We start from the raw sequence: 11,188 nt of genomic DNA, 5'->3' as shown, positions 1-11,188 counted from the left end.
ATGAAGGAGCTGGGTCAATAGCGGAACATGTTCCAGACAATACCGCTGACCTCAGATGTGCGCAGAAGAGAAACGTCTTGTATCTTCCTCCTTAAACACCTCACATTCTCGCCGTGTTTCTTTTTTTAGTGAACCACCTAATTCTTTCCCGAGGTGCTGCTGCCGGGTCTAACAGATTCATCACACTTTTTACGCACCTACATGACACCTCGGCAGCAGCTTCATCGTTGCATATCAGAGTCTGACTCTTTGCGTGGGCATGACAATAGTCCTGGTTTGTAGGGGCGTCAGCTCTGGTAATGGCGTTTCTTCCGCTCTCCTTTTACCAGTTACCAAGACACAGGGTCACCTGGACTCCAGAGACGTCGGCCATTGATTTACTAATGAGAAACGTGGAGAAACTGGAAGATGTTTGTGTCTGGAGGAGGTGGTTAACCAGTGACACACGAGATAAAAATGACAAAATTGTGACTTTTGTTTTTTTATAAAATGATATGAGTATTTTTATAACACTTTTTTTTTGACATCAACATCCTCTTCATTAAACACAATATTAGAAGCCATAAAATCACATTTATCTTTTTTAACTTCAGGCACAAAGCCGTAATAGCATCTTTTGGTCGTCTTAAACATTCTTAAATATTCATATATTTTTAAACATTCTTGCAGATTTCATACAGCAAATGAAGAAAAGTGTTTAAATAGCAAATAAAGACAGTCATGTGGAAGAGCCATCTATTAATTCTTGCGGTCCACTCAAAATGTAACAATATCAATGTGCCAATAAAGTACTCTGGGTGACGATGACGACAACCGAGGCGACACCAAGAGATCACAAAACCTGGTTGTTCATACACAGCACTGCATTCCTCGCTGTCAAAATGCGACAATAATCTCCTGCGCGGTGGGGCACTAAAACTGGGTTCTCCAGACACTAGAAATTTTGTAAAACACACACCTAAATGTCACATGACTCCAAAACAATTACAGTTACAGCAAGCCAGTGTTACGTTACAAAACAGTGTGAGTGTGATGGGTGGCGGCTGGTACACAGAATTTATTGCAGTGCACACCAAACATCAATAAACAATGCCTTCTGAGCAGTTGCCTTCAAAACCTTTTTTTTTTTTTTTTTTACTTTTTTTTATTGTTGTTTTTTGTTTTTTTGATTTGTCTCACCTCACGTCCAGAACCTGATTATTGAAAGTTTCATTATTATTATTATTATTATTATTATTATTATAATGGCAGAAGACACTTATCTAAGAAGAAAGCGGTAGGCTGTTATGAGACTATCGGTGACTGTGAGGCGACTGCATCGGAAACATTGATCAGAGCAAATTCATGCAACAAACACACACTAAAACTCTACGGTTCAACTTCACTCACGCTATTTTTGTCTTTATAGTGTATTGTAGGCCTCGCTCGAGAGGAAGAAGACCTTTTTTGCAAGCAGACGTCTCCCTGAAGAGGTACTGTCCATGAAAAATATGGCCTTTTTATATTAATGTTAACACAGATCAACGACCCAAAATCCACAATAGTCTCACAGAAACAGTATACAGGTATGTACAGTACAGAAAACATGTTTGAGAAACAGAATGTTGGTTTTTAGAATACTTATAGTTTCAGTGCAATCAGAGGTGGTATTTCAGAGAAAGACCCTATATGATGGTCAACTGCAGTGTTATCTGGCTCATGTTGTTCAAGTAGATCGATGAGGTCGTGGTGCCTAAGTAGTACAACATAGGTCTGCAGTTTTTCTTTGCAACCACTGTGGTCTGTTAAGTGAAGCCCTACTGTATGTAGATGTGGTGAGAAACGTGAGGATCTAATGAGGATTGTTCTGCTTTGCAATTAACTATTTCTTTACATTGGCTTTTGGATCTAGTTTCATTTGAACACACAGAATGGTTTTAAATATCTAATATAATGCTTATTTGTGCAATCTGTGGCGGAGAGTCTATTTTGTTTTTTTTTTTTTTTTTTTTTGTCGGGCAGACTCACCACAACTGTCTGGTTTTAAGAGTAGCCGCGCTCAGAGTATATCTTCCCCGCCGGCTCCTGCACATATTCCTCCGTCTTATCCCAGTCCTGGACCCAGCCTCCGTTGAGCTGCGCCGTGGCCCCGTAGCTTTTGGCCGGGCCGCCCATGGCGCCGTAACTCTGCGTTATGTCTCCTGTCTCCTCGGCCAGCTCGTCCTCGTCTATGAAGCCGCACTTCTCCTCGCTGGTTTCTTCAGGGTCGGCCCATGGCTGTTTCTCCCCAGACGCAAAGAGCCCATAAAAGATCACGCCTCCGTAATGCACGAGGGAAGCAATAAGGAAGACATACTGCCACTCTTCCCGGGTCTAGGAAGAGAGAAGAGTTGTAGCCAGGGTGAGTCAGTTTCTGAAGGCCTCCAGAACTTATTTTATCAGTCAGCTTCTAACTAGGAGCACATGGCTGCTAATATAAAGATTTAGGTTATTTCACATTAAAGATCATAGTGGGCAAGAAATGATTGCAACAGGACACCACCAAGTCCTTTAGAAAGACATTAGAGGAAGAAATGACCATTTCATGGTTAATGTACATAGTTTACAATGTCTATTGTTACATTCATGTTGCAGGATCTTTGTCTTCCTGGTTACAGCCATGAATGAGAAACAATTGTTGCCGCGCTTTAAAAATTAAACGACATATATTGATGAACAGACATTTTGCAGACCCGTTCATCCGCCCCAACCTCCTCCAAATCAGAACCGGACTTGGTTTTCTCTTTACGGGTCTAGGGGTGACACGGATCGGATCACAGCGCCGTCAACATGCGTCTTTGTTCGTGGTTCATACGTATTCTGTTATACATATTTAGCTCACACTGTAAAGTAAAATTAGACTAAGATGTAGTTGTCTTATCCATGTGAAGCAGTTATTCATTGCAAACAGTGTACAGGTCCTTGTGCAGTGTCACTTTCAGTGTAATGCCACTTGTATTAGGGCACAGAGCCAAAGCAAAGGAGCCAGAACATGTGATAGATTTTTTTTTTTCTGATTTCCCATGGGCCCCTCTGACTGGTTCTTGATTTCCCCTCTGCCACCGCAGAGATTTGAATAAATCATTGAATCGTGCCTGCTTTTTTTTTTTTTTTTTGCTTCCTTCATAATTACTACAGCCTCACCACTTCAGTTTAAATGTAATTTTAAGATATTAGCTTACTAACTATTAACTTACTAACTGACAGCTGAAAAACAAACTAAAAACCACAGACTGTATTATAACAGATACAAAACAGCTAAATGCCAGACAAACCTTTTGCAATTAAAAAAAAATTGAAATGTGATATCAAGTTTTCAGGGTCTTTAAAAATCAGTCTGGGCTGTTTTAACATTCAGGAACAACTCACCTTGTTCTTTGTCATTGCTCCCACTATAAGAGGGCAGACCATCCCTGACAGGGTACCCACACCGTTGGATATGCCCATGAGGATGCTGGCGTAACGAGGAGCGATGTCCAGGTGGTTCACATTGAAACCTACACAGAAAAAGAGCCAAACCTCTCAGTTTGTGGCTCTTATGAATAGACAATTTGAAGAAGAAGCCATTGTTCTGAGACTCACCTGATATTGCAAATCCACTGAAACCGACCGCCAGGACTAAGAAAGAGATGGCGACCCCCTTACTGTGAGAGTATCCGACCACTAATAAGAGAGTGGCCTCCATACCAAACCCTGAAAACAACACATCATGGGTTAACTCGTGAACTAATAAACTAATAACATTTTAATAGTGTAACTAGAGAAACCTGATGATTACTGCACCCTCACCTCCGCAGTTCATGATTTTGCGGACCGTCGTGGTGGACATGATGTTGTGGGTCCGCAGGTAGTCGGCTAGCTGGCCCCCTAAAGGCACGATGATGGTCATGACCAAGTGAGGGAGAGCCGACACTATTCCAACCTGAGAAACCAACAAATACTTGTCTGAAACAAAGTCGAAGCCACAAAGGAAATCTCACAGCTACAGAGGCCACAAATGTCCCTCCAGCATCACATGCGAGCAATGAGTCACCCGAGTAATAACAGAATCTCATCCCGGCGCTGAATTACACCTGTCAAACCGGCTTGAGTCATGTTTCACACACACACACACTCACAAAGATTGGAATATTTGTGGATTTACTGGATACTGTTGCTTGGATGACACGTTCATTTTACGAGGGAAGATAAAATTACCAAACCTCAGCAGTTTCTACGCCAGGTCATCACAAAGTTGTGTTTTCGTTAAAACCTCGATCACTTCATAAAATTGATTCCTAATAAATATTTTCATATCACAAATACAATTCCAAGATAAATCATCTAATAGAGTTGAACTTTTTCTTTACACTGTAATATATTACCTTATCTTAGATATGGCAGTTTTAAATTTCAGTGTCCTGGTTGAGGAAGTTTTATTGATATTGAATCTTGTTTGACCAATCTTTAAAATGCATCATATTATGGAGGGAGTGTCACATGAACTGCGATGTATCTTAAATTACTAAATACTATAGAATACAACTTAAATAAAATAACAACGGGAACAAAGCAGAAGCTCATGTTCAGATATAAGACATCGATGACTGTTTATGTAGCAAGTACCGCAACGTGATATTTATAAATCCTTTATATTCGCTCTTCTAGCTCTTAATTGGTCTCCACCACTTCCCAGTAGAAATATCCTTAGCTGCTACATGCTCCACTGTGCTCATCAGTCAGACTCTAACTGTGATTGTCTGGTGCCGGTTGCAAAATGTTTTAGGCTCTAAACAACTGCAGCTGCAAATTATGAGAGTGAATGAAAATAGTGATTAAAAGAAAACCTTTTAAAGCTGCTACGTAGGGCCATGGGGCTGAAGGAAGTTCAGTGATCATTCTCTGTAGCTTCATCAGCACCAGAAGCCTCTTTGATGTTGTCACATTATTTTCACATTGACCATTTATTTAGCTGATATAAATATATCTGTTATAGTATTGTTTTATCCTTTTCCAAATTAGGAATAATATGTTTAGTCTACAGGATTAAAGATATGATGTTTGACTGTCGGGATAACATTATTTAGTGGTAAAACAGCATGCGGTTATGAGAGATTGAGTGTACTGTAGCCAACAAAAAAAACAAAAAAGAATGAAATGACAATCAGATCAGACAGTGATTTAAGATATTTCTGGGGCTATTAATAGGCACCGTGAGGGATATATTTATATATTTATTTACCTTGCTGATCTCAAAGCCAAACACCTCTTCAAAGTAAGCAGGCTGGCTGATGAGAAGCAGATAAAAGGTCCAGCTTCTGCAGAAGTTGGCCACGATGATTGCATAGACGGGCATGGAGGTGAAGAACTTCCTCCAGGGGGTCTTGTATTTCTGTTAAATTATTCATAACAAAACAGAGAATCAGCTGGACACTGTATTACCCGGCACGGCGTAACAAATCGATGCGGACTCAACGCTCACTTCCATCGCGCCCATCAGCTGGGCGCTTTCACCGATGCTCTCCTCGATGTAACGACGCTCCTCTTCGGTGATGGTCGGGTGCTCTGCGGGGCTTTCGTACGACACCAGGATCCAGAACATGTACCAGATTATCCCGAAGGTCCCTGGACAAATCAGAGTCCGTCACAAACCAGCGCATAGTCAAATGAGGCTCAGACGTTTGGGGAAACAAGACCATGTTAGTTCATCAAAGTCTCATTTATTCGTCCAAATCAACACTCACCGTACACGTAGAAGACCGAGGACCATCCTGTGTACTGGACCAGGATCCCAGCCAGAGGCATGGCTATCACTGCACCAGCATAGGATCCTGAACGAGACAAATTATCATGACCAAGCAGAAAGCCATGCCTGGCTGTTTACCCAGAGAGGAGTGTTGCCCCACAAACGTATTTGGTTACAAATGTGTTCGATACAGGTCTAAAGACATTTTAGGGACAATACCTTGTAATTCTAAACCTGCTTTTCAGTGTAACGTGAAGAGGAAATCTGTACAACACTAATGAGCCAGTGTTTGTTTTGTTTTTTTTCTCCCTCACAGAACTACTGTATGTGTGCTGCGTTTGTACCACAAAAGGAGATGGTGGCCAGACGACTTCTTTCCAGCGGTGGGGCCCATTTACTCCAGATCCCATGGCAAGCTGGATAAGTCACTCCCTGCACATCAAACAATGATATTAGACTCACAGTGTCACCTGACAAAGATCATTTGCCACCAACTATAACATAATTCTGTCATGTCGCAATTACACAAGGTGCTTCAGTTGCTAATTTCATCAGTGCGTACGTATATTTTTCCACTGAATTACATCCAGCTTGAGTGACTCAGTCTCTTCTCATTTTGCTGAGACTAACGTGACAAATTGCAGTTAATAACAAACAAACTGGCATGAATTGCAGCTGACCTTTCTAATAGAGAGTAATGGCTTAGGTGTGAGTCAGTGCAAATTCAAGCGGACTACCCACTTCATGAAAAAAAAAACTGAATTGCTCCCATTAAATCTTCATTATGCACTAAGTGGCATACAATCGACTATTGATAGACACAAATTGCTGAGGCTTGCAGTGGGAGACACCCCGAAATGCTAATGTTTAATTTGTTGTAATAAGTCGAGGCGCTGTACGCGGACAGCTCGCGCTCTCTCAGTGGTCATGAGCTGCTATTGAAGCGACAGTATGCAGCCAAACACAATAACAAAAGAGGATGACCTTCAGTCTGATAATAGCATCTCTCCCTCTCTATAAAATCGTGCCTCTTCTTGAGCTGTGGGATCCGCCTGCATCAAGTGTTTTTTTTTATCTCTTTTGTTCAATCTGTCTTTATGCGAGCACTGCACAGTTTCAGCAAATGAACACACACACATGAGCTCTACTATTCAGGGTTTCATGTTGTATGCGGATTGTGTGCTAATCTGTGTACAGTGTGATGAATGGAGCTCCTTCATAATGGGCCCTATTTTCTAGTGCATATTAAAAGAGAAAGCAGGAGGGCTCAATGTGAGCAGAGGATCTTCTGCAAAGCGGGATCGTCAGTACAGTTTTATCAGGGGTTCACGTTCAGCTTTGGGACTCATAATGAGGCGTTGTTTTTGTTTTTGAGTCTATAAAATGATGTAAAAGAGGAAAAAACGTGCATCAGTACCTCCACCAACCCTTGTAATATCCTCACAAAGATAACACATCCGTAGTGCGACCGGGCAGCGGTGGGAATGAACATGTTCAGGGTGGACGTCAGCACGATGGCGGCCCCGAAAACTCTGCATAAACATTGTGCGTTGGGATTATTTTATTTGTCAAATCATCACTGAAGCACAATCATTCTATTCAGAACAAAACACAGCAGCCATGTTGATCAATTGCAGATTCATCACGGACATTAAAACAGACCACATATAATGTTGCACAGTGTAAGAATAAACTCTGATAATGAAGATAAACTGGCTTTAACTGGACGCCCCACATACACACAGCAGGCTGTTCAGTTTCTAGGGGAGTGAGGAGAGGAGGTGTTTGTAGCAGAAGGCGTCAGTGGGCTCAGCTGACTTGGCATGATGGAGCTCTTCAAAGATTTGCATCTTATTTAGACTCCATTCCTCTCATAAAGCCACACTTTAACAGTCCTATAATGTTAATTTAATAAAGACTCGTGCTGTGATCTTATGCCACACGTCACGCTGCTTTGAACCTCCTCGTTTGGGGCTGTTATATTTACGCCGTTCTCTTAAACAGATTTGGTTGTTAAAGTTTGGATTTCGTCCACAGTTTTTTACAGACTTATTTGCTCTGCCCCTTTGTGGAATTTAGCTCAGCTCTTGGTGAACTAATGCGGTGTAGATGTCGCTGAAGTCATACTACAACCTTTACTTAGAACCAGATCTCACACAGGGCTTTTGGCTGGTGCGGTTGCCATGCCTCTCAACATAAAGGATTAGACATGGTCGTCCCATGGGAGCTCATTAACACGAGGAGGCACGCCTGGCGGCCATCAGCCAAATCCCCAGTTTATCAGCCGGTTCCTTTCTTCAAGTCCGACATATATTCATGACTGAATGATGCACCGATAAATACATACAAGAATAAGGCCGGTAATAAAACCGACACCTTAAAACCGCTCTCGGTTGAATTTACCTGTTTGCAGCCAATCTGGAGGAGATATACCCTCCAGGAATCTGCGTGACTATGTAGCCCCAGAAGAAGGATCCGTGAATCATCCCCACAGTCTCTGGGTCCCAGTTGAATTTCGCTTTCTTTCAGACAAATCAAAATAAAAACGATTACTTTTAACGATTCCTTGAAATTATCGCAATAAGTGTTTCTTTTCTGGAGTGGAAATATCGTCATAAAGAAAATCCATCTAGAAATGTACAAAAAAATAAATAGAACGACATTAACAGGTTTGTTTCTAATTACAATAATTTCACTTTAAATTTTATTTTAAAAGTACTACTAATTTTTCTCCAGGTGTATTTAACCACTCAAATCTATCGATCAGTTTAGTGGCTCGTGGCCCTCCTCCCTCATCAGACACGCGGGCTCCTGGTGTTTAAAGAAAAGGGGGCGTGGTTTACGGGCACCTCTTTGATGATGATCTTTCCGTTTTGATGGATTGTGCTGTTATTGACCATGCTGACGATGGCCACACCCAAGTTACACCGGATACCAAAGGAGATGCAGAAGCCGAGTCCGCTCAGCATCGCGATGATGTACCGGCGCGGAGCGCCGAAGCATGTGCAGTCGCACAGCGGCTTCTTCCTCTCCTGGTCCTCCCTGGGTCTCCCATCCTCCGTCAGCTCGATGACCTCACCTGTTTGCTGCCGTTTTTCGATCCTCCTGCACGACAAGCCGATTATATAACACTTTTTTTTTTGTTGTTTTAATTTAAAGATTAAATTCACAGTAGGATGCAAAGAATCAAAAACCAGGTGGATTTGGATGATTTTAGATAATAGGGGGTACAAGAATTATCGCTGACAATCAGATTTAATAGGTTTTTATGTTAAAACTGCGGAAACAAATGTTATGTAATAACCCATGCATATCTTCGAGGCTTTATGCTACAAAGAATCGTTTTTTATTTTATATTCAGCCACAGGCCTTGACAATGCCTCCGTTTTATGCTTTAAATCTGGCAGAGGCCCCTGAAAGCCTGCACATTCTTCACAAAGTCAAAACGTCTTTTTTTTGTTTTGTTTTGTCTTCATTCTTGCTCAACGACATTTGCAGGCTGTGAACCGAAGAGAAAATGACCTTCATACCGCATTGCAGCATTATCAGCATCATCCCTTGTTTAGACTCATTTTTTTCTCCCCTTTTTATTTTTAATTAGCTCTCATAAATATGGCGCTGGAATTCTGCCTCAGATACTCGGGATTTCTTCGAAGGAATTCGAGGTTGTTTTGAAAAAATCTAAACATCGGAATGTGAAGGCCTCATCCGGTCAAATAGTAGGCCTGCCACAGCTTAAATGAAGCCAACAGATTTCTTCTTTTTTTTGTTCTTTTCTTTTATAGCTTTAAGTCACGTTTTCTGTGTTGCAGCTTAGAATGAAAATCAACCGGAAACCATTGTAGGCCCCAAAGAACTAACGAATAAGACTTGTACAAGCCGTCATATAAAATATGTATATTTAAAGATTATTTGTAGAAATTTCGTTTTGCTGTCTTGATATTTATTTTCATTTCCAATGAGCGTTTTAAAACAGCTTTTATGTCCCACTGCATGCAGCTTCCCTACTGTAAATTTACACTGACGCTCTGTTTGATCTGTGGGCATTTTGTAATTTCTTAGTGATTATAAAGAATATAGGAAGTCATTTGATAGGATGTTCATTGATCTTGAGTTAATACAGATGGATACATAAGGTAATAGATATCCTCCGACCTTGTGTCACGACGCGTTCTGTTTCATTAATTATTAAAAAACACCCACAGCTGCTGGTGGAGGGGACCATCCTCCAGGGAAATATCTGATCCTTAAATATTCGGGCCACACGACTCTGCTTTCAGCACTCCGTACGTAATTCGTCCCATAAAGAGGAGATTTTCCCCCCTTTCATTCGGTTGTAATTCAGCAATAAGCACATTCAAAGCCAGTGCACGTTTTGTGGTTCATCCTATTGTGTGGGTGTTTTCTGTTTTAATTGATCAGAACAGATGTAACCCTGTTTTAAAAAATAAATGAAACAAATCTTACCTGTACAGACTCCCCAGGGCCTTTCCTGCGATTTGTTTTATCCCCTCTTTAGAGGTAGGGAGAGCTTTCTCCTTGCCTGGCTCCATATCCAAATTACTATTTACAATAAACTATAATACTATGGCATATACACGGGCAGCATTCAAGAGCATATTGTTAAAATGTTAATCCAAACAACGCGCCTCTTTCTTTGAAGCGCAAAAAAGAAGGAGAAGAAAGAAAACACCTCGGTGACCAGAAATAATAAAAAAGAATGAGCCTAGAAAATGGAGAAATAGGCGTTCAGTCCGAAAGGGCTGCTTCTACAGTCACAAAACAGCAGTCAAATAAGTCCGCTTTTGCCTTGCGCAATGTTAATCCGTGCAGTGCCATCTTAAGATCCAGTCAGCGATAAGAAAATCAGCAACGCATGAAACGGGAAGTTGGAGGTTGTTCTCGGTAATCTTTGGGAAATCGGAAAAAAAACCCTTCAGCCCGGTGGAGGTCAGGGGAGCTCCGGTCTAACCTGAGGTGAGGCTCTCCGGTGTGGCAGCAGCCGGAGGAGGTTTCAGCACCGCGGACAGCGCACAGCTCATCTACCTGTCAGCAGCTCCGTGCAGGCGCCCCTCCTCCCTCCGCGCCCACCGCTCCTCTCCTCTAATTCAATTACTACTTAAAAATCTGTCAGCGGCCACGCATGCCGATTTCATAGCCCCTCTCGTTCGCTAATTTAAAATTGATGTGAAAAAGGATTTCGGGATGAACTCCGGCCACGTATAATTCACTCGTTTCAGCAGGGACAAAGCGGTGATCCCCGGGTTTACACCGCGTTTACATCTGGATGTTTCCCGGTTTTACTTTGACCTCCATCGTCTATGTTAACGAAATGTATCGACGAATCTGCGAAAAGTTTTGCTTCCAGCAAACTGAATAAACTGGGAACACTTTTATCTGTTTTCTTAAAAGGAAAGCCTTGAATCACGCATGTGGAACCAGACT

General features: G+C 41.7%; 1 protein-coding gene across 2 annotated transcripts; it reads right to left on the bottom strand.

Moving 5' to 3' along the window:
• Positions 1–468: 468 nt before the first annotated feature.
• LOC125014723 (vesicular glutamate transporter 2.1-like) lies at positions 469–11,160 on the bottom strand. Of its 2 annotated transcripts, XM_047596044.1 has the most exons (13): positions 10,211–11,160; positions 8,593–8,848; positions 8,147–8,265; positions 7,161–7,275; positions 6,088–6,175; positions 5,742–5,828; positions 5,480–5,622; positions 5,240–5,389; positions 3,808–3,940; positions 3,601–3,711; positions 3,388–3,515; positions 2,008–2,352; positions 469–1,475 (listed from the first exon to the last, which is right to left on the bottom strand). In XM_047596044.1, the coding sequence occupies exons 1-12, from the start codon at positions 10,294–10,296 to the stop codon at positions 2,023–2,025; spliced, it is 1,746 nt and encodes a 581-aa protein (XP_047452000.1). In that variant the 5' UTR covers positions 10,297–11,160; the 3' UTR covers positions 469–1,475; positions 2,008–2,022. The 2 variants fall into 2 exon arrangements, with proteins under 2 accessions (XP_047452000.1, XP_047451999.1); XM_047596043.1 differs by having other exon boundaries at positions 469–2,352; positions 10,211–11,158.
• Between the last annotated feature and the right edge of the window lie 28 nt (positions 11,161–11,188).

The sequence above is a fragment of the Mugil cephalus genome, chromosome 10 (genome assembly GCF_022458985.1).
Source record: "Mugil cephalus isolate CIBA_MC_2020 chromosome 10, CIBA_Mcephalus_1.1, whole genome shotgun sequence".
NCBI lineage: Eukaryota > Metazoa > Chordata > Actinopteri > Mugiliformes > Mugilidae > Mugil > Mugil cephalus.
Note: the sequence above shows the minus strand (reverse complement) of the source record. Positions and strands in the feature narration are given on the sequence as shown.

What these genes read in the sequence shown, in the direction of transcription:
- LOC125014723 (XM_047596044.1), bottom strand. Translation starts at nt 10,296, where the DNA reads ATGGAGCCAGGCAAGGAGAAAGCTCTCCCTACCTCTAAAGAGGGGATA. An exon ending in GGCCACCATCTCCTTTTGTG is followed by an intron (nt 5,829 to 6,087) that starts GTACAAACGCAG and finishes TGTCTCGTTCAG; the next exon opens with GATCCTATGCTGGTGCAGTG. An exon ending in CAAAATCATGAACTGCGGAG is followed by an intron (nt 3,712 to 3,807) that starts GTGAGGGTGCAG and finishes TGTTGTTTTCAG; the next exon opens with GGTTTGGTATGGAGGCCACT.